Source organism: Sander vitreus, chromosome 17 (assembly GCF_031162955.1).
Source record: "Sander vitreus isolate 19-12246 chromosome 17, sanVit1, whole genome shotgun sequence".
Taxonomy (NCBI): Eukaryota; Metazoa; Chordata; class Actinopteri; order Perciformes; family Percidae; genus Sander; species Sander vitreus.
In genome coordinates, this window is record NC_135871.1 from 7992202 (window position 1) to 8016218 (window position 24017).

At 42.1% G+C, this 24017-nt stretch overlaps 1 protein-coding gene across 3 annotated transcripts in view; it reads left to right on the top strand.

Moving 5' to 3' along the window:
• Positions 1-24017, top strand: part of ttc7a (tetratricopeptide repeat domain 7A) — a 60169-nt gene that overhangs the window by 8819 nt on the left and 27333 nt on the right. For 2 of the 3 annotated variants that reach the window (XM_078272727.1, XM_078272726.1), the window contains exons 5-17: positions 1377-1507; positions 3123-3250; positions 4199-4277; positions 4547-4716; positions 7231-7294; positions 7566-7703; positions 9902-9985; positions 10949-11053; positions 13700-13817; positions 14273-14330; positions 14702-14774; positions 14939-15099; positions 22976-23092. In XM_078272727.1, coding sequence (XP_078128853.1) covers positions 1377-1507; positions 3123-3250; positions 4199-4277; positions 4547-4716; positions 7231-7294; positions 7566-7703; positions 9902-9985; positions 10949-11053; positions 13700-13817; positions 14273-14330; positions 14702-14774; positions 14939-15099; positions 22976-23092 — 1426 coding nt within the window. Of the gene's footprint in view, positions 1-1376; positions 1508-2605; positions 2771-3122; positions 3251-4198; positions 4278-4546; positions 4717-7230; positions 7295-7565; positions 7704-9901; positions 9986-10948; positions 11054-13699; positions 13818-14272; positions 14331-14701; positions 14775-14938; positions 15100-22975; positions 23093-24017 lie in introns of those variants that run through there. The other variant, XM_078272728.1, reaches the window with a different exon arrangement.

Sequence of the window (24017 nt, forward strand, 5' to 3'; positions counted from 1 at the left end):
TTGTTGTGGGAATGAAGTCAGATGTGAATATTTGGATGACGATGTCTTGTCTATCAGCAGCTGTCTGCTTATTTGATTAAGCCTGGCGTCTGGCCGGAGGCTGCTGTCCATCACAGGCCTCCTGTGGTCTAGAAATGTTCCTGCTCGCTCTGTTTATTTGTACCAATAAGTCCACTAACGGACATCAGACCCAGCGTCTGGACGAGGAGTGCCCTGCTCACTTTTTCCTCTGTATTCATGCATTAGCAGTGCGTCCATCTGCACAGCACAATATGCTGAGGAAATGGGGAAAGTACATGAAAGACATGTAGTGCTTCAGGCGTTTTAATCTTTTCATTTTATTTTTTAAATCATTTAGAAACTAAAATCTTAAATGTGCAATTGGTATAAAATGTTATAAAATATTATATATATATATATATATATATATATATATATATATATATATATATGTGTGTGTCAAATAATTTGAAAGCTCAATCGACCACTGTGAAGGAGTTAGCAGAATAGGGGATCTCCAGTGAACAGCACTGCATTTCCTGGCTGCCAATAGTGTGAGATCAATATATATTTGATCATGTAAACTCTGTAGATCATAGTGCATGCACAGGGATAAAATATCAACATCAGATTTCCAAAATGCGGTGAGAAGGTCACAGTTCTAAAAAAAAATATGCAAAACAAATAACCTCTTTGCTTCTCACAACAACATAAAAATGCCATTTCACTGTTCATTTATGCATCTTTTCTAGGGTGTAATACATCATAAGCAGCGTCTTAAAAAAAACTTAAGTTGTTAAATATATGAACATTTATGAACTTTGAGACAGACGTATGTGCAGTCCTCCTGTCAGTTTGTATTTGACAATTACGCTGTCATTTAAGGCTAACATTGTCTGTATTTTCAGATATATTTGGAATAAATTTAATATAAATGTACAATATTTTCTATCTATTTTCCCCATAATTAGGAATATAATCAATTTTAGAAGAAGATGACAACCCCTGACTAGAATTAGTCAATGATGTGTCTTACTTATTTGAAGATGGAACTCTTTTATCAAAAATCTGACCTTCCTTCCTCTTATTTATTTTGAGTATTCAGAAAAGACCCCTGATTAATTCCTTTACTTTTCAATGACACAAAATATCTTCATTTACATGCGACTCTAACCATCAACCTAATTACCAACTGACAATTATAGTTCTCTTATTGTAAAATATATTGTACATAATTTTCTGTATCTCGCTACCTTAGCCAGCAGTATGCAGTAACTAAACCATAATTCACCATGTGTTTGTTGTTGGATGGTAGCAGGTTGTGGTCTAATGGTCTAATGGTGTAATGGTGGCCATGGTCTCTCCTTGTGTCTCAGGTCTGTCTCTGGACCACCAGACAGTTTCTGCATCGTCTCGTGTCCGTCTGTCAGAGAGGGAGGAGGAGAGTCTGTCCTGTTACCTCAGGGCCTGTGACGCTGCCCTGTCCTACCTGCAGGAGCTCGATAAGGTGGAATTTTATACATGTATTATATGTGTGCATGCTTTCATGAGTGTGTGTGTGTGTGTGTGTGTGTGTGTGTGTGTGTGTGTGTGTGTGTGTGTGTGTGTGTGTGTGTGTGTGTGTGTGTGTGTGTGTGTGTGTGTGTGTGTGTGTGTGTGTGTGTGTGTGTGTGTGTGTGTGTGTGTGCATGAATCAAGTACAGCTTTCTGTCAGAGGAGATTTCTGTCAGAGGAGATTGTCTGTGTTCACCAATTTTCTTCATGCTTGAGTTTACAATTGATCTCTTATTTACTGGTTCCCAGCTCTGTTTATTTCAATATATTTTTATACTTTTAGTTCTTTCAACATTTTCCGTCCCAAATATATAGTATGTAGTCATATTTAGTGGTTCTGTATCTGTCGTGTAAAGTACATTTAATTAGGTACTTGTACTTTACTTGTATTTCCATTTCTATTATATTTCCATTGTATGCGACTTCATACTTTACTCCATTGTATGCGACTTCATACTTTACTTCATATATTTCACATTTATGTTAAGTTGCTGCTTACTTCTTCAGATCAAGATTTTAAAACATATGATCAGTGTATGAAATATGATGCATTGTTATGGATTACAATGCACAAAAGAATATAGAGTGGTTATAATGAGCTTTTCCTCATTAGTTATAGTAATGATCCAATAACATAATAATAAGGGTCATTCTGCATAATTGACATTGTACTTTTTGTTGCCAATAGGTCTGTACTTTTACTTGGGTACGGTTTTGAATGCAGGGCATTTACTTGTAATATTTGTATGTATGTATTTTTGTATGTATGTATGTATGTATGTATGTATGTATGTATGTATGTATGTATGTATGTATGTATAAGAATTTAAAGGTTTAAATTAGGGCTGTCAGTTAAACGTGTTATTAACGGTGTTAACGCAAACCCATTTCAACGGCGTCACTTTTTTTTATCGCGAGATTAACGTTCTTTTTGGCACAGCAAACTTTGTAGTTTCTTTCACATGCTGCTGCAACAACTAGTAACGTTAGAAAAACTGCAACACCACACCGGATATAGCTAGACCGGAAACAAAACAACAGACACGCTGCACACACTTGTTTGGGCTTGCGAGCCGGCCAAAGAGTAGTAGGCTAACGTTACATTTTGAGTGGATGGCGAGCGCGAGAATCCGAAATGGATGCCAAGAAGATTCTGAATGGAAAGTTTACTTTTAAAAAGTTGCCAAATGGTTCCATTGACAAGACCAAAGTGATTGTGAGTGTGTTTTGTCGTTGTGAACTGAGCTAACATCGCAGCACGTCCAGTCTGAGATACCACTTGATGGCCAAGCACACAGCTGATGGCAATTCTCCGCCCCCTGTCAAAGCCAGGCGACAAAAGCACAAAGCAAGCCGATCCACTTTTCCGTGTTGATAAGAACATTAAAATGAGAAAAATAATTGGACAAAAAGAAATCTAGGGTCATTTAGAATAGATAAAAATGTGCGATTAATTGCGACTTAACTATGACATTAATGTGATTAATCGCGATTCAATATTTTAATCGTTTGACAGCACTAGTTTAAATACAGTGAAAATACACTTTTTTTTGTGCATGTATTTTCAGATTTCAGTAACAACACCCCACACCAAAACAGCCAAAGCCAGTCTGCCTCCTTCACCTGTGGATATCGACCTGGGCTACTTCCTACAGGCTTCCTTACAAAGTGCTTACCTTTGTCTGCTGCAGAGGGGGTGAGACCTCCAACCCTACATACACATAACACATACACAGTGTCTGCCTTCTTTTATGCAAAGTTGTCTTCAAATTTATATTTTTTACATTGTTGGTTGTTGGCCTTTTATAATTTCCAACTGGAAGTCCTAATTCATCTACCTGTGTTTACATTACATCACTGGTTATGCACTTTGATTAATAGCTGCAGTCTTGGCTTATCTGATATTGACTGTAATGGAGGGAACCATGGGCTTTTTCTGCTGTTTTAGAAAGCGAGGAGCAGAAGAAATCAACTCTGGGCTTTTATCTTCTGTTTTTAGAAAGTGTGTAGGAGAAGAAATCAAGGAAAAGCTTTAAAGCACCACTTGACCTCAGTGCAGCGGAGATGCATTTTAATTTGTGACCAGCAGGTGTCAGTGTCAGAAAAGCAAAGTACTGTAGTGGTTGAACAAACGTTGGACTGTCAAATACACTCAAGTTTCCAGTTCCAGGTACACATAGCTGAAACTAATGCAGTCTAATACAGCAGTCCAGCAGTAACTCACCAATTCAAAAAGGTTGTAATGTTGAGTTTTTCATAGAACTGTAACAGAGAGGTTTTTTCTACCATATCTGATGTTAATAGGGTGGACAAAATAATAGAAACACTTGCGGTGTTTTGCTCCAGTCATTGTAAAACGTCTCTCTGTTGTTTATATGGCGAGCTGTGACCCTGGGTATGTGAAGCAGTATGCAGTTGGAATATCAGAGCTATCTTTCACAGCCTCTTATCATTCTGTCCTACTGTAAACAGTTTGATATTAACAGTGGGTTATTTGTTCTTCTATCCACAATATAATGTGTCTGTTAGCTTCTTCTTCTGCATATTTGTTTTTTCAATGTTGCACCCTCACAACCTATACATCACACGGACATACGCCTACTATGTATGTATGTGTGTGTGTGTGTGTGTGTGTGTGTGTTAGCCATCTAGCCCAGGGTGCTCACCAGCTGCGCAGGGTCCTCAGGGTGGTGGAGTCACGAGGGTCTCAGAGCTTCAAGAAGGTGAGATACACACACACACACACACACACACACAAATAGCTGCTGTAGTTTGTATTGCTAGCTGCTAAGCATTCATTATTCTATAGTGTATCAGCGCAAGTGCAGATTGGTAGCTACAAAATATGATGGAATAATTATAATACGGCTTTGAACACTGAATCTCAACATTAGTCTAGATTATTATAACTTTATAAGTACTTTCATCTGTATGATCATGCTTATCCACCCAGTATTTACAGTATCCTGTTAATACATTGTGGTTTCCTCAGTCTGCAGCGAGAAAGCTAGCTGAGGTCCTGCTGAGCTCCGTCAGTGAGGACAGCTACTGGCCCCCACTGGGCCCCCCACCCTCAGCCTGGCTTCACAGAGAGGGAGCCGCCGCCTCCAAAGATGCCATCTACCCCACTGTTAAACCCCCGCAACGTTACAGCACTGACGGGTTCGTTTGTTTCATTTCTATGTCACTAACTGTTTTCACTTTACCTGTCTTAATCCTCTTGATTCTCTTATCCATACGATCCAACTAGAGTGACCAGGCATCCCAAAAAATTCAGGACAGTCCTGAATTACAAGCAGTTATCCCGAATGCTGTCCTGTTTGTCCTGAAAATTAGACGGATTATGTCCGTTGCCTACATGAATTATGGCTGTCGTAGTTTTTTTTTTTAGCACGTGTAGAGGGGGTCAGCCCTATGTTCCCGCAGCCCAATGGTCCCGCAGCCCAATGGTCCCGCAGCCCAATGGTCCCACAGCCCTATGGTCCCACAGCCCAATGTTCCCACAGCCCTATGGTCCCACAGCCCAATGGTCCCACAGCCCAATGGTCCCACAGCCCAATGGTCCCACAGCCCAATGGTCCCACAGCCCAATGGTCCCACAGCCCAATGGTCCCACAGCCCAATGGTCCCACAGCCCAATGGTCCCACAGCCCAATGGTCCCACAGCCCTATGTTCCCACAGCCCAATGGTCCCACAGCCCTATGTTCCCACAGCCCTATGTTCCCACAGCCCTATGTTCCCACAGCCCTATGTTCCCACAGCCCAATGGTCCCACAGCCCTATGTTCCCACATTTCTAAGAATTTTTTTTCACTGAAAATTAGGCCCTATGTTCCCACAATCCTATGTTACCACATTTCTAAGATTCTTCTTAAAATTAGGCCCTATGTTAGGGTTAGGGTTACATTCCATCTGTAGTCCATTGCTACTGGATAATATGTTGGGTGTAATTGGCTACCAAATTGGAAGAAAGGGGGTTAAAATCTGATACAAATTTTATGAAAAAGGAAATGTGGGAACTATGGGAACATAGGGCCTTATTTTGAAAAAAATCTCAGAAATATGGGAACATAGGGCTGTGGGAACATAGGCACGCTCCCGTGTAGAGAAGTGCCACGAATTGATAAGCAAAAATGTTACTGCAGGTACTAGGAGGAGTGGGGAAGGAAATACCCGTAGATCATTGCTGCCTTATGAGATCCAAACAAAGCGTTTTGCAAAGTGCAGGAAAGAATTTGGCGTTTTGCACGGAGGGGAGGCATCACTGTTACATTCAACACAGTCATTGTGTTTTTTTTTCTTATGACAGACAGTTGACTTCGTGCTCACAGACAAAAATAATACATTTTAGTGTTGAGTTTTGACTTTTGCATGTTTTACTGTTATTTGACACTGCATGTAATGTACCGGAGGCCACGGCCATCTCCAACTCCCCTATCCCGAATTTCACCCATTCTCATCTGGTCACCCTAGAGCCAAAACGCGGTGTACTAAGTGCAATTACTTTACCCAAGTTCAAAATGTAAGAAGCGTTATGCCTCCTATTGCGTTTTGTTACTTATTTGTGTCAACTCACCATTGAGGCCATCTCCTATGTCAAAGTTGCACTTTTAGCCATTGTGGTATCAGTTTTGTCCAAGGTACTATCCTCCCAACAACTGTAGCATTTGGTAGTTGGTGCCAATTGTCTTTGTCCAAGTGTTTTTTGTACTAAAGACTGACTCATCATCAGGGAGGCGGGAATGTGAGTCACGTCTCTACAAAGTGAAAGTACACATTTTCACATGGAAAGTCAGGTTAAAGACTTTCCCTGAGAGTGCCTATGAGGGCTACCAGTTTACACTGGGTCTTTCAATGGGAGGAATCGCCGCACACCTCTCCTCCTCTTATCAGCGTGGTCTAGAACTGTACTCGTCTGAAGAAGCAGAAAACAAACCTACTATACTACCCGCCTACTGTAATATAACTGTGAATATGCATAGGGCAATGATTTTTCAATCATGGTCCAACAAACAATCAGTATCATGTCAAATAAGACACTGTAACATACCATGACATAAAGGGTGACATTGACATGACCAAGTGGTTATCTGCATTAGCAAACTAAACTGCATCAACATATTCTGCATTTCCCTGTTCGCAGGGATCCTGCGCTCGTTGCTCAGGCCCTGCGAACCATACTTAGTCACCACCACATGACTAATTCTGCCCACACTATCATAAGTGAAGATCTAAATCCATGTCTGAGATTAGAAGGAAAGGAGGAAAAGGACACTTCACCCTGAGGAATAGCTGAGCTTGAGTATTGTTCATGGCTTTTGTCATCAGTTACCACTTTTGAAAAGGCCACGACGGTGTGTGGGAAATGTGTCGAGAGGGAGGAGAAGCAAAGAAAGTGATGAATGAGAGGGATGGAAGAGGTAGAGATGGAAGAAATTAACATGTGCGTGTGTGTGTGTGTGTGTGTGTGTGACATCTGAGATAGTGCTGTGTAGTGATACACCCAGGATGGTCCGTGTTGTGTTACAGCACCACAAGTGAGACAGAAACTAGACACTCCCAGCAATCTGGCAATCGACCTCATGACAAGCCGTGTGTGTGCGTGTGTGTGTGTGTGTGTGTGAGGGGTAGACTTCCTGGTATTGGTACTATTTCCTGTTTCCTGTGTCCTGGCAGTTGCTTCTGTCCTCAGGACGTGGTGGAGGAAGCTGTGTTGCTGCTGCTCATCACAGAGTCCATGGTGAGATACACACACACACACACACACACACACACACACACACACACACACACACACACACACACACACATGCCTTCTCTAGTAGTTCCCTTACACTCCACATTCTCAGCCTTTTTGCTTTCAAAACACATACAAAGAACAGATACTCCCTTTCACAGAGGACCTTTCTGCTGTTGACGCTGATCGGTATCACAACCTTTCCCTTCCTTAGTTTTCCTCCTCTTTCCTCCTTCCACCTCCTGTTCCTCACTCAGCATCTCTGTTCATCCAGGCCAGCGGCGAGGCGGTGATCAGTCGTCTGCCAGACCAGGCAGAAGCTCGGCAGGCCAGCCTGCAGGATGCCACCTCTGTTTATGACCTGCTCACCATCGGCATGGCCAGGAGAGGGCAGTACGGCATGCTTTCTGAGGTGTGGTGACACGCACACGTACAAACACACACACACAGAGACACACTCCATGGAGGTCTGAGGGGAGGAGAGCAAAAGTGTGAGAGATGAGATGTGTTAGTGAGAGCTTTGCCCTTTGCAAAACTTTTTAATTAATGTCCTTATCACTTTAAGCAAAGGGATTTTGTGTCTTTTTCTACTTCCTCCTATATTTTTTTTCCTCAGATCTCATATTTCAAATGCCTCCTCTATTTTTTTTCTACAAACTCTGTTACCCCACTAATGTGACCTCAGGTGTAGGAAGTTGGGTAGGCGGAGGTTAGAGAGGTTGTCTATAATTAGGTTTGTCCACCTGTCTGACTGATTCATAGATAGCATCAGTCATCTTATAAGGAGTACCACACACACACACACACACACACACACACACACACGAACTGAGGTAGTTCCACTTAGACCAGTGGATCAGTTTGCTGATATATGAGGCCAGTATGGGCCATTTATTAGGAATTAGATGTGTCTCTCTGATGTGATGAATACGATTCCCATTGATTGATTGATTACAGCCTTACTGAAGCATTAATCAATCCATGAGGTGAAGTTCTGATTCTAATATCAAATTCCAGTTGGAGGATACACAGGTATGCATCTTACATCTTTGTAAGAATATAATTCTGAAAAAGTTGTGTTGGAGGCTTGTGGGGAAAAAATACAATGATTTGACGTTTTTTGGATTGGATTAATATTACAGGTGCATAAATGTGTAAGTACTGTAGCTGGTCGAGGTAGAGACTGTTTTAGCTATGCTGGCAGCATGGCTCCAGGGATGGCAGTGTCAGTCAGCCCGACCATTTTGGTCTATTGGATGGATTGCCATTAAATTTGGTAAAGATATTCAACGTGCCCAGTAAATGACTCCTAATGACTTTGGTGATCCTTTGACTTTTTATCTAGCGCCACCCTGAGGTTGGAATTTCGCTGTTAAATATCTTGACAGTAACTTGATGGATTGCCATACAATTTGGTACACACATTCATGTTTCCCACAAATTGACTTGTAATAACTTTAGAGATCCCCTAAATGTTCTCTAAATCTAGCGACATCATCAGGGCAACATTTCTATTTGTTCAATACTTCGGTTTATGACCGTATACCTGCAGAACAAATGACATTCCCATCAGCTTCAGCTGTACTTTGTGCAAAGTGCTGATTAGCAAATGTTAGCATGCTAACATACAAACTCACATGCTAACATATATATATAGTTGTGGGTTGTTGAACCATGAAAATGCATTATATTTTCAAATTTGAATCTGCAAAGTAAGAAGTATAATGGTAGTAAAATATGGAGTAAAGTGTTTCTCTCTGATATCAGTGAAGGAGAAGCATATGTAATTATACTTACACTAAGCGCATTGGTTGAGTCAGTGTGCTTACATGTAGCTATTGGCAGTTTCCTACATGCCAATTTGTCTAAACCCTAGCTCTGCTTATTATATTAACCCCCCTAACCAGGGGTTCAATTGGGATTGTTATGTGTGGCGGCTTAATTTAGTAGGGTTAACAAGGGTCAGGACTATTACGTATTATGTATGCAGCAGCAGCAGCAGTGACAGTTGCAGTTTTATAATAGCGACTTTACAAGTGTTCCTGTATTTGATATTGCATCGTTTAAGAAATACCCACAGTATTTTTAGTAATACAACCAGCTATGCTGAGCAGGACAGCAGCAAATGCGGCCTTTCTAATAAGTGCACATTATTGAATCAGAATATTGGGCAGACCTTTTTCCTGGTGAAGCTCACAAGTGCATGACTGACGACATCTGACTGAGCGGCGCTCCACGCCATCCTCTGCTCGTCCACACACACATCAATCACATCATTATGGACTGAAACAGCACTGAGTGGGTGGTGAGAGGTGACTGACAGTGATTTCAAGCTAGAAAAGGGAAGTCAAGAAGAGCGGCCATTCAGTTAAGGGATGTAAATGAAGGGAAATGAGGGAATACATTTATTATTCCTAACCCTGGCTTTCCTGATTTGTTTCTTGTAATGGCTTAGGAGAGTTTGAGCAAATATTTTTCATCCATTTCATCTTTTTTGTGGCTCAGGCTGGGTTAACCTGGCCAGACTCTGCCTGAACCTGTACCTACGCATCCCACTTGTATCAATTATATCACTTGAACATATTTGTGTGTCTGCATTTCTCCTCGCAGTGTCTGGAGCGAGCCATGAAGTTTTCTTTCAACGAGTTCCACCTCTGGCACCAGCTGGGCCTGTCACTCATGGCGGCTGGAAAGGTGAGCTCATTTCTCCTTTTATACCAGCAACAGCCCCTCACACACAACATGCCACACCCGAAGGCGACATCCATCTCCTGCCATACCTCTGTCCTGTACACTTCTGCGCTTCCTCCTCTCCCTCATGTCCAGACATGCAACAAATAGTATTCACAGATAGCTGTGGAGAAGCAGATGGGTTGAGTTTTATTTCATGTGAACAATTCAAATATTGAATATATATTTTTACATTATAATATTTAAGCAAATGAATTGCAACAAAGGTACACTAAAAGGGCATGCAACTACAGTATTAGTCTAAACCACGTAGTACAGAATGTCCTTCATGGCAACTCCCATCTGCTATTGCAAAAATAAAGATTGGGAAATACTATTGAATCCATTTGCTGCTAAATAAAGATAAATATTGTTGTCATGTTAAAAAAAATGCACATTCTTCAAATGGGAGTCCTCAAAAGGAGCTGGAATAGCTTACAACCCCCCCCTCTCGCTCTCATTTTCTCTCCTTCTCCCTTAGTGTGTGCGTGCGTGCGTGCGTGCGTGCGTGCGTGCGTGTGAGACAGAAAAATTGATCTGGGTTGCAGGATAAAGTGACACTGCAGATCAATGGAGAGCTCTAGAAATAGGCAGTTCCCTAGAAGGAGAAGGGGCCGCCTCAGTGTCGTCAGATCCGCTTCTATTTAGGGCCAGCCGGGTGTGTGTATGTGTGTGAGCGCATGTGCACGTGCACGTGCACGTGCACGTGGTCCATTAATGATTGACCTACATGTATTAAGTGACTGTGTGCCTAAATGAGTCTATTAAGACTGTGTAAGGAAAGTTGATGTGTGTTTGATTCACTCGCTTAAAGCGATCCATGTCATCTGTGGCTGCATGGTAACTGGCTGCTGCGTGCACATGAATCACAATTTGTCAGTGACATTTGTATCTGTGTGTGTGTGTGTGTGTGTGTGTTCCTTCCAGGGCATCGGTGCTGTGTCTGTATTTAAAGAGTGTGCCAGGATGAAACCAGAGGACCCCTCATTGCCCCTACTGGCTGCTAAAGTCTGCATTGGTCAACTTCACTGGGTGAATACACACAAAACATTCACATACACTTGTATACAAGATAATACACATTACACACACACACCTGGACTCAAGTACACATGCCGCTGAGAGTTAGGTCTGTGAGCCTGAAGAATTTACAGACATTAGGAGTAGAATGATTAGCTACGTATATTTCTTTTATGCTTTTAGCGCTCCTGCTGTGTTTTCTTCTCATCATTTCCCAGAGATACTTGTTGCAGTGATATCTTTGAATTGTCTATGGATGAGTTTCTGTAGGTGGAGCTGTTTTCCCTGTCTGTTCAGCCACGTGGTGGCTTTTGATGCTCCTGCTAACTCCTCTATTGAGAGATATAGAAGATACAGAGTAGCAGATGTTTACATCCCCATAAAGAGGTCGCTAGATTATTTGAGGGGTCATGAGACGGTCAAAATGATTACACGTAAAATATGTATTGCTGCAGCACAAAAACATTTCTGACACTTTCACCTCTTCATCCCTCTGTAAATCCTTCAAACAAAACAATCTATTCTTCTAAGTAATCTTTGCTTAAACTACTCACAACTCAAGTCATGTGCATTAACCCTTAAAGCAGTGGTTCCAAAGCTTGGGTCATGAGATGATGACTGTGGTACAAAACACATTTCTATGACAGAAAATTTAAGTCTATTTTTTTTAAACATTTATCTAATATTTGCTCATTTTTAGCCATGCTAGCAGCTCTAGGACTCTAACGAGGGCAATGTCAGTTGGTCTGTCTTTCGGGTCAGCTCTTGAATCCAGACTGATGGACGTTTCAAATGCATTTTGTCTTTCAGCCACTGTGGAGATATCAAGGTCTAAAGCCTGAGGGCATAGGTTTCAAAGTGTATAACATTAGTAGGCTATGAGCTGTAGGTGGCTGACCTAGGGAAACATTGAACATTTGACTTAGGAAAAAAAAAAAGCAAAGTCTTCAAATTCTTCATCTGGAACTAATGAGATATCACAAATCTGCATTTGAGTGCAGTATAGCGGACAATCAGTTTTGTAATTTTCAGTCACACATGCCCCCTCAGCTTCAGCGAACACTCATAAGATCATAAGTTGAAAGGCGTTGTGTCATATTCTGCACTACATGGACAGCAGCTTTATAGAATATTTACTGTGTAGTCCAACATAGAGAGTCGTAACAGAGCAGCAGCACTGCGTCGCTAATGTTTCGGGATTGACACGGGTATCACTTAGGCATACACGCATCACTGTGAAGCCGGCCAGTTTGGATAGTCCTACTGTTCCTGATCTGGGCAGGAGGGAGAAAGTCATATCAACAGTGGTATTTATGGTGGAGGGGGAGAGAGAGAGAATGAGTGAGACAGAGAGAGAGAGAGAGAAAGAAAGGGGTCAGAGATTAGAAAAGAGGAGCTAACAGTAGCGAATGGAGAGAGCACATCTGTCAGTGACTGGAGATCATGGCAGGCCGGAGACACTAAGGAGCTTACAGCCTTAATCACAATGGGACTCTATGGCCGTAGTGCAGTGGGGCATTACATAAATGGGCCACCATTATCCACGATCAGCTCCACTGGACAGTCTGAACTATTATCTAGCCAGGAACATTTATTTTGTGTGGCCCACTAGCCCACAGACCAGACCAAAACGTCATGACAATGTCTTCATATTTTTTCATGTTTTCAGAGAGTTCCTATACATGTTGATGAAAAACATGAAATCCTCTCCAAACTTATAACATCACTACGAATTGCACGACTGGCCATCTGAAAGCAAAGCTTCTTTTGTAAATTCCTGAAGAGCAGTTTAGCAGATGCGAGGTTTTCACCCGACAACAGTGACACGTTCTTCTTTTACACCATTCGAGGGAGAGAAAAAAAACTTAATCCTCCTAAGATGTGCTTGGACGGGCTGTGTGTTTAAATGACTAGCTATTGTGTGCAGGCTTTGAACTCGCAAGGGCCTGGATTCAGAGAAAGAGACAGAGAGAGAGCAGAGGAGGAGGATGAAGGAAGGAAGAAGAAGAGGGGGAGGGTGTCAAAGCAGTTGGCTTGCTATTGCGCTGGCGTGCCGTCAAAGGCATTACCCCTCTACGCCCACCTGCCCGGCTGCCCGCCACCAGCCATACCTCACACCGAGTGACACACTTTCACTCAGCTCAGTGCACCTCGGCTCAGCCGCACACTGCCTGCAGCATGTGTGGGCGAGCGTGTGTGTGTGTGTGTGTGTGTGTGTGTGTGTGTGTGTGTGTGTGTGTGTGTGTGTGTGTGTGTGTGTGTGTATATCCTTCAGAAAACTCTGCGTTGTCCTTGAATCTACTCGGACTGTCCTCACACTAAACTCACAACGGGCTCAGCCATCAATACTCCATTCCCCTGCTGCACCTCAGCCTCATTTACGTCTCAGGGCTGCAAAGTTATTCCTCTGCAACACATGAACGAGAGGATGTTGCAGGTCCTGCTTTCTAGTACAGTACCCTCACAATGCTCCGAAGAGATTTATTTGTTTTGAATATATTATAGGTTATTGGTTTCATGAGCAGCATTGAAGTATATACAATAAAACTAACATTCTTCAGGGGCTAATTTAGTGTATGTTTGTGTGTGTGTGTGTGTGTGTGTGTGTGTGTGTGTGTGTGTGTGTGTGTGTGTGTGTGTGTGTGTGTGTGTGTCCAGTTTGAGGAGGCCGAGGCTCTGTCGCAGAGTGTGGTGTCTATGGGCGAAGAAGCCGAAGAATTTCTACCTCGGGCCTACCTGTCCGTGGGACTCTGCTGCAGTTTACAGGCCTCCGATGGTAAGGACACAAATAGGCAAATATACTGAGAGTATCCTCTACAGGAAAACAACAGTATCATTCATTTGTTCAAATGTTGCAAACAACAGATGTTGTTACGCGAATCTGACAATCAGTATGCGATTAATGACTCTCGGAAGCAAAGGTGGAAGGCCATAAAACCTCTTGTACATCTAACCTCTTGGTTCCACCATGGTTCACATCCTGACTCTTTAACATTTGTTTCATAATCGCAATCTGAAGTCTTAGCTGAAGTTATCCAGACCTTAAGGACATACAGTAGTTTGACTTTTTGTTATGACATACAGTATGCTTTTGCTGCTGAAATATAGCAAAGCTGAAACTGTGCCGGGTAAACGTTTGGTTCTGTCCGCTCTCTCTCTCTCTCTCTCTCTCTCTCTCTCTCTCTCTCTCTCTCTCTCTCTCTCTCTCTCTCTCTCTCTCCCTCCCTCCAGCCACTCTGAAAGCTGATCGAAATGAATTAAACAAAAAAGCACTAAAAGCTTTGAGCAAGTAGGTTCTGGTTCTACTATTCTCCATCACATGTGTTTCTCTGTTTATCAGTTATTGTAGTTTTGCTCATATCATACGTACATACATGTATGTAGCATTTTATTTATTTAGCTATGCTGCTGTAGCTAAACTAATGTGGTAAACATGGCATGTTGGCATGGAATATGTATGGCATGGGCATGTTAGCATTGTTGTTGTGGACATTTAGCTAAAAGCACCAATGAGCCTATAAAACAGCCTCAAAGAGCTGCTAGTGTGGCTGTAGATCTCCAGGTTTTTGTTTCATTTGACAATCCAAAAGTTTGCTCTCCTGGCAAAAATCTTCGCTAACACAATGTGAACCATCATGGGTTTCTTTCTCTCCTGGACAGGGCTCATTCATTAGACCCCCAGGATGCTCAGATCGCTATGTACCTGGCTCTGCAGCTTGCACTTGTGCGCCAGGTATAAGGGGGGAAATGGGAAAATTATCATATGTTTTGTTCATAAACATCAGACATGAATCATTAGAAAATATTGCAGATTGTACCTGAGCGCGCGCGTGTGTGTGTGTGTGTGTGTGTGTGTGTGTGTGTGTGTGTGTGTGTGTGTGTGTGTGTGTCTGGCAGGTATCAGCAGCCATTGAGCCCCTGCAGGCAGCTTTATCGCTCCGTGGGGACGACTTACACTCCCTCCACCTGCTGACTCTGCTGCTGAGCGCCCAGAAACACCACCGTCATGCCCTGGACACCCTAAGCCTGGCTCTCAGCCAGCACCCCAGCAACTTCAAGTAACACCCACTATACCGTCCCACTCACACAAGCAACAATAAATGTTGGTGGAAGTGTTTGTTAGGATAAGGCACCAATCCATCGCTGTACAGATGTAACTAGACTTTGTAGTTTGTGTGTGTGTGTGTGTGTGTGTGTGTGTGTGTGTGTGTGTGTGTGTGTGTGTGTGTGTGCGTGCGCGTGCGTATGTGCGTGCGTGTGCGTGTGGAGTAGCTCCAGTGAGTCGTGCAGCAAGGCCATGTCCCAACACTGGTCCTCTCCATAGGCATAGGGTGTCTCAGCTGGACTGTGTTGGAGGCCAAGCACACACACACACACACACACACACACACAAACACTTGACGCCTTATTTAGACGTGCCAGAGTGGAGGTCTGCATTGCGGTACCTATGCCTCTCATACACCCTTACCCGCAGCTCTGACCCGAGCCCTAGTGCTCCTTTCCTTACAGAATTCATTTGTCCAACACATACCCCCACCTGTCTATTACATTAAACAGGTTAAAACACTCTGACTCGGACATTTACATTCTAATCAATGTGGGGCAGGTATGGATTCACTGATTTGATTTGGGACATGTTGCAGGTTTAATGAGTTGCCATATCTTACCATACGTCCACAATTTCACCAACATTTTCATCTTTGTGTTAAACATGACCAATGTTTAAAATGCACATACTATTAGATAACTCTATCTAAGTGTATCAGAGTTACTAACAAGGTATGGTTTATTGCTTTTTGTAATGTACAAAAGGCTTTCAAACTTACACTAACATTTTGTTGTAATATCTTATAATCTTTGTATTTAATTTCATAACAAAAAATACTTTTTTCCCCCCAAAAAACGATTCTTGTCTCAGCCGAAAAGCTCAGAAAAGTAAAGTTATATATCACGAACATTTCTAATGAAAAATGAAAATGAAATTGTGCTAAAACAGGTCAGCAGCAGGCCAAAAGCATTGCACTTATGCACTTTCACATTAGCTTACAGTACAGGAAGGATTCCAGTCTGTCATCCTGAACAAACACATTAAAACATTCATTAGCTGTGGAGGAAGCTGGAACGTGGATAACATTAACTATCCAGGCCAATTATTTCACACTAACCACGATATGGAAGCATGTTGCATCATCTTTCTGATGTGTTTTCTCTCCATTTCAAAGCCCGGTAAAGCATTTCATAATACAGCCATTTGGGGTCAGTGTTGGCCTCCACGGTCCCAGTACAAACAGATGGGTACAGCCATACATCAGGAGGCAGAGGAAGGGAGAGGAAATGCAGAAAAACAAGAAAATTGATGAAACAACGAAGGGAAGGAAGAATGTAAGATCCTGACAGGAAGAAGACAACACAGAGACAGAGTGGGTGGATGTTCAAAAGACGATGGCTTTATAATTACACAAGCTTTACTGATCAGCAATGTACAATTTGAGGATGAAATATGTTCTCTCTGTCTAGATGCAAACACATAGACACACAAACACCTCCTCCATAGAGACACTTGACTGCTTTGACCCATTTAAGAGCTCTTTCCAGGCACAGCCAATCACATAGCTTTCTGCGCCAGGAATCCCCATCGCCCCGGTAACCATGAGGTCATATGGGTAGCGCAGACAGCATCAGTTGTTGTTCCCAAACTGTTGTTATGGAGCGGTAGAGAGACATTGACTCAGAGAGAAAGACAGATAGGGAGATACAAATGTATAAACCGGTAGTTTACTGAATGGAACGGCTGATTTCAAATTAATTCTTACTGAATGTCTATTTACTGTATTATAACCGCTGATATTTATTGATCTATGTTTCTAATAATACTTTTATTGGTCTGTCATGCCAGTAAAGCATATTTTAACTGAGCCAACTAAAAGCTAAAAAGAGACAGACAGTAGTGTTCTACACCCATCTGAAATGTTAGCCCTAGCCTGACCTGGCCCAATTCATTTGGGCCCAAGTGGCCTGGGACCGACAGCTAACACACTTTTTCATCCCTCTATCTGTCTCTCTCAAAAAGTAGGAGTGCTGGTTTGAGTGTAGCAGTGTAAGAAACACACAGCGTAGCCTGATGCTATACCAATCTGTCTATAATAATTAAGTAATATTACTGGAAACGTGATATTGTTTAAAGGTCCTATGACATGCTGCTTTTTGGATGATTTTATCTAGGCCTTAGTGGTCCCCTCTCCTCCCCCTTTCGGTCTTTCCCAGAAATTCAGCCTTGGTGCAGAATTATAGCCACTAGAGCCAGTCCCACAATGAGCTTTACTTAGGACGTGCCATTTCTGTCTGTAGCTTTAAATGCTATTGAGGAGGAGAGAGGGTGGGGGGGGGGGGGGCTTGACCAACTGCCACTTTGCTTGATGTTTCTCTCTTTCTCATGGGTGGGCCAAATTCTCAGAGAAAGGGGAGGTAACCTTGCCCCTTATGACCTCATAAGGAGCAGATTCCAGATCTACCCATCTGAGCTTTCATTTTCTCAAAGGCAGAGCAGGATACCCAGGGCTCGGTTTACACCTGTCGCCATTTCTAGCCACTGGGGGACCATAGGCAGGCTGGGGGAACTCATATTAATGTTAAAACACCTCATAAAGTGAAATGTTCATGCCATGGGACCTTTAATTTATAATATGGAAACCTAACTAGGGTAATGTTACAGTTCTCATCAAGCATTAGTTAGCCAACATCTCTCCTCACTGAGATTTGTTACCCTGAAGTCGATCATAACAATGTGGTTCCCAGCACTCAAGGCTGCTCTAATCAATAGTTTTATATTAACAATGGATTAAATGTGTAATGTGAAACCCACACATAATTATAATTGGCAATGACAAATAAATCTTTCAGCTCATTGTTTTAGTGTTTTACTTACATTTCTATCACTCTCGAGGCTTTCATCAACCTTGTTTTCGGCAACAGCAGACTGGAACAAACCCATTTTACACTACATGCCCAGCATGAAACGTCAAACAGACAAAGTTAGCGCCTAGCTGGTAAACACAGTGGAGCATTTAGCACCTTACGAGACAGATATTTCCTTCAGGAGTTGGTGGAGACCAAAACAGAGCACCAAGAGGAGTACATAATTGATGTATCATTCATTAGGTGAGAGGCAGGCTCAAGATAGATAGAGGCACAACTCTAATTAGTGCCTATGTTGCTTTGGGTCTGCTATTTGTGTCAACAGGAAAATGTCTGTCAACACATTAGCCATTAGCGATTAATGCAGCTTTTATTAAGAAGATCACTAGAACAATACTGAACAATAGTTAGTTACTCAAATCTTTGCCAGCTGACTATTTTCTCAAAGAACAGTAAAAACTGACAATTATTTATTCTTTAATTATTCTTTATACTCTAAAGAACACACACTCAACATTGTTAGCTAGTTAGTTAGTTGATCCAACTTCCTGATAGGAGGAAAGTTTGAACAAAAGTATAACATAAAACAGCTACTTGATGGTCTGCAAAAGACACCTGTGAGTGTTTGCTTACATGCAAACAGAGAAGAATGTTCCAAGTGAGATATATCCAGTATGCACATGAAAATGAATCCAAACTCGGCCAGAATATATCAATGCCCTCAGGATCTGTTGGGCTGAAGCTGAGTTGCAGACCTCAGAGACAGAGAATGAGAGACTGAGACATAGAGAACGATGGAGTTAGAGAGAGAGAGAGAGCGAAAGAGAGAGGTGTTTTCTCTCAGTAACAAGCTCACTGAATATAATTTGCTTTGAATGTGTGAGCGAGCATCAGAGATCAAAGCTTGTATCATGCATGGTGCTGGGCATGCCGCGACAGTCGTGTGTGTGTGTGTGTGTGTGTGTGTGTGTGTGTGTGTGTGTGTGTGTGTACACTTGTGTGTTGTTAGATTGGGGGGTTGTGGGTGTACGTGTGTGCAAGATCGAAATCTGGCACATACATGTTTGTGTGTGTGTGTGTGTGTCTGTTTGTGTGTGCGTGCATGTGTGTGCGTGCATGTGTGTGATTCTTGTTAGCCACTGCGTCTCTGCACCACAGCTCACTGTAGCACACTGAATTTCTCCTTCCTCCTTTTCTCCCACAACCTCTTTCCCCGGCTCCTGTCTTTCTCTCTCTCTCTCTCTCTCTCTCTCTCTGTCCTTCTCCAACTCTTTCTTTCTCACCCTCTCTTTCTCTCCTTGCCTCTCATCTTTTTTTTATCTCTCTGTCTCCGTTTCTCCCTTTTTTATTTTTATTTTAATCACCCAGTAAACAGGCATGCATTTTAATGTGCAATGGGATTCTTCTACAGATTGAGAGAGCTGAGGCAAGAGAGGGAGAGAGGGGAAGCGTTGTTAGTGTGTGTGTGTGAGAGAGAGAGAGAGAGAGAGAGAGCGTGTTCTCGCAGTTTGTACAAGAGAATGTTTAATCCCAGCCTTTGATTCTGCATTCATCTAATGGGATGTTGCAGCATGAGCAAGTGTGTGTGTGCTTGTGCATGTGTGTGCATCTGTATGAGTGTGTGTATTAGCATGCACATGCATGCCTGGTTTATGCCCTGCTACACAAAGCAAGCATGTCTGCACACGCTTGTGTGTGATAATCTCTATGCATGCACTGTATATACTGTAATATAGTACTTTTTTATATATATATATATAAATGTACTTGAGCATAATGTGTGCGTGCACTTGTTTGTCTGCAAGCAGCCATGTGCCTGGAGAGAATACACACACTGATCTGTGGGAGTGCAGAATGAGTAGTACTGTAGCTGTAGCACTTTTTCAAGCGAACATTATTAGCTATTTTTATATGGAGTTTACGCTGGCACTCACTGCTCTTAGCTGGCCACCACTGAGCGTTTACACTGAGCTTCACTGCTCGCTGCCATCCTTCCTCAAACACTACGCTCTGCACACAACAAGCTGATTCCCAGGAGCCTGGAAATTACATCTTTTGATATCTGATGTGTAGTTCTGAGTGCTGTAATCTTAATGAAATCTGTCTTTTGTGGAGATGCAAGGGAAACACTGGCGGTGATCGAGTGGTGAATAACAAGGTGGAAAACACTCTATACCTGGAGGACTTAGATCAGTTTGATATTACTTACTATAATGTATGTACACAGTGAAACCATTTTATAAAGACTCAAAATGGTTTAAAATGGGATTTAATTGCAAAGGTGTACATTCTCAAACAGTGGCCTAACTTGCAGTGAGAATAGGGCTTTAGTTGCAACTGCCTTAAATTAGAGATACAGCTTTATTCATAATTCTTCCAGTTGTATAAGTATATCTTATTACAATACATTTTAGTTCAACCTACCCCGTTTTCTGATTTGCTACCTGACAATACTTTTTACTGTTAATGCAAACTTAAGTCTTCCTCCATTTGTCCTCTATTACACTTGGCATTAGGGCTGTGAATCTTCACTGGTCTCACGATTCAATTCAATTACGATTATCCTGTCAACGATTCGTTATCACGATGCGTCGTCTCCTCAAATTTATCATATATTGCTACACATGGTTTTCATCAACAAATTCAAGATAGTGTGAGAGTAAGTCAGATATATGTGAACTCCCCTTTTTATTGCATCTTCTTTTAAAAAAGACACTCCCTGAATGTAGCAGACGTTTGAACACAGCAGACAACACAAACACAAAAAGCAACGACCGGAAAATCAACAAGTAACATCAGTAGGCAATAATCGATTGTCACTGCATCGATGCAGAATCGTCTAGGTCCGCATCGCGATGCATCGATGCAAGGATTCTTTTCAACACCCCTACTTGGCATCTGGTTCCGGAAGTGTTTTTTCTCCATTCTGTATTCCCATTTCAGTTTTTTTCTTTCAACAATATCCTCAATGTTGCTTAACATAGAAACACTGGATTCTCCCGCATAATGTAACGATCATATGGGTTCATGCTCGATGTTTGAGTTATTCCATTACTTTGCTTTAAAGAAATCATATGTCATTTTGGCATGGTGGACGACTCTAAATACTACAATAACCATGAGCTTTTATTGCCATGGAGAAGAATCCAGTTCAGACCTAGCGCCGTAGTTGCTAAATTCAACAACAGTTGACCCGAAAATAATTAAATTAATTAATAAAAGTGAACTGATTTAAGCAATAACTAAACAGGTTTTCTCAACAGCGTAATCTTTAGCCTCCTCCCATCGTTTGCGCCGCTCAGTGAATGGATATTTCTTGCCGAAATGCACCTTGGAAGTCGTAGTTAACTTCTCCACTGAAATGTTTACGTACACAAGCTTGCACCTTCTACGTTGTATCAAAGACAAATCAGCAGGAAGTGCTGAGTTTCATTGACGGTACCTTTTGTGTAACACAGAACAAATGGCAAAGATGATGCTATTGGAACTGATTTGTCAATGAGACCAGTATTTGTGTTAAACAGACATGTATTTTTGGAGACTCTATTATTTGAATACCAGCTTTCATATAAGACTTCACAGTAAACTCAGTTTAGGTGATTTTTTAATATTGACAGTAAGAGACGTTAGTTCTTTGTAGGCATGAAATACACCCACACACATACACCTTGTCACATTTTAACACTAGGATGGGTTTATACCATCACAACTCTTCTAAATGCTTTGCCACACTGGTAATGGGTAGCCTAGAGACACACACAATCACACACTCTAGTGGACCCCTACTGGCAGGCGTATCCTTAACACACCGTCCCTCAGCAGCACTTGTCATCCTCACGTCAGAAAATCCAACCCCCTTTCCTCCCACACACACATAGAGTACACTTTCCTTTTTCTTCTTTTCCAACATCCCTCCGCAAACACACATACACACACCCTTCCCCCAATCATCCACCGGACCGTGAGTCGGTAACGAAGCGCATTCCACCGAGAGTTTTCTCCGCTGACGCAATCGCTCTGCTATTGATCCTCATCCTCCCTCCATCCCTTCATCCATTTTTTCAAACTTCCCTTTCTCCTTCCCTGTACCTCCCTTGGAACTGGAGGCGCCTTCAACAACAGGGAGGCAGTGGACAGCTAGCCAGGCAGGCGTCTCTCTGACACTCTCACTCTCTATCTCTTTCTCATGGATGAGTGATGCCCATGACAGACTGTATCCTCTGAGAGCGCCTTCTGGCAATTACTACACACACACACACACACACACACACGCTCACATCAGAGACTCCCGTATCACTTAACCAGTTGTCTTCAACTAAAAGGGCCGAGCGGAATCAGTCTATAGCCCCGACTCATCAACCTCTCAACACACAGAAACACACACACACACACACACACACACACACACACACGCTTAGAGCTTGTTGTTGATGACTATCTTCACCACCTCTCTGTTTGTATCGATGCACGTGTGCCTCAGTCCTCATGCATCAGTGAGATGGTATACTTCAGAAGCTCAAACCCTTACGCATGGACATAAGTGTTCATGTACGAATATGTATATGCTTCTTTATTTTTATAACCAAATCAGCAACTGTCAGCTGCTTGGCAGTTCCCAGTGCTTTCCACAGAGCAGTTTGTAGGTTAGATGCTTTTTTCAGTAGTAGGCAAGTATTGAAAGCCTAAAGTCATACAGTACAATTGAATATCATGTTGTGTGTTCATACAGTAGTGAATGTGATCAGTGATAATAAGAACAGGTTAGAGTGGGTTTGGGCCCACATAAACATTCATTATTCCAGGCTACTCAGTTTACAGTTTGATATCTGTACGGGTACAAAAACAGAAAATACTGTTTTTGGTCCACTTTAATGTATAATAAGGGTACACAAGTATGTGGTGTGGGAATAAAACATGAAAAAGCAGCATAAGATTACTGTAGACTAAGAGGAGTAATGTGTGTGTGTGTGTGTGTGTGTGTGTGTGTGTGTGTGTGTGTTGTTTTTTTTTCTGGTCCAGTCTGCTGTTCACAAAGGTGAAGCTTGAAGAGGCCCTGTTTGGCCCAGCCACAGCCCTGCAAACCTGTGAAGAGATGCTGCAACACTGGCTGAACCGCTATGATGTCAGCCGCTCCAGGTGAGTGTGTGTATGCAAGATGTGTGTTTGTGCTACTTTGCTTATCATGTACTGTATACTGTAAATGTGGTGTGATACCTCACTGCTCAAGCGCTCTTTACTGCTATGCATGGTGAAGCTGGGAGGGCGAATCTTTTGCTACTGTAGTATTGAGTGTGTGTGTGTGTGTGTGTGTGTGTGTGTGTGTGTGTGTGTGTGTGTGTGTATTCATGCACTAATGCATTTCTGATATATCATTGCCATGATTCTATCTGTGATCTGACATTTGACTCATCTTAGATATATGCAGTAAAGTTCTCTTTCATCATAATAATATAGGGTTTCCTAAAACAGAAGGCTTGCAGATAACACCTACAATATACACCAAGTAGTTTTGCTGTCCATCTATTACAGCATAACAGAAAGCAGTGATTTTCTTTTTTCTTTTTTTGTATATCGAGTACAGCCTCTTTAATGTGGAGTTCCTCTTTAAACTCAGTCACAGTACAGAAGCAGAACTTGATGGCTTGGGGGCTTTGGGGATATAACATTTTCTCAAATGATATGGCCATTGTTGTATAAATCTCAGTAAGTAAACCTCCACACATGTTAATAACTTCCAAGAATTGTTTGATGTGAAGTATTTACAGAACCTTTAGTACAGTGGTGTGAAAAAAGTGTTTGCCCCCTTCCTCATTTCCTGTTCCTTTGCATGTTTGTCACACTTAAGTGTTTGGGAACATCAAACCAATTTAAACAATAGTCAAGGACAACACAAGTAAACACAAAATGCAATTTGTAAATGAAGGTGTTAATTATTAAAGGTGAAAAAAAAATCCAAACCATCATGGCCCTGTGTGAAAAAGTGATTGCCCCTAAACCTAATAACTGGTTGGGCCACCCTTAGCAGCAACAACTGCAGCCAGCGTTTGCGATAACGTGCAAT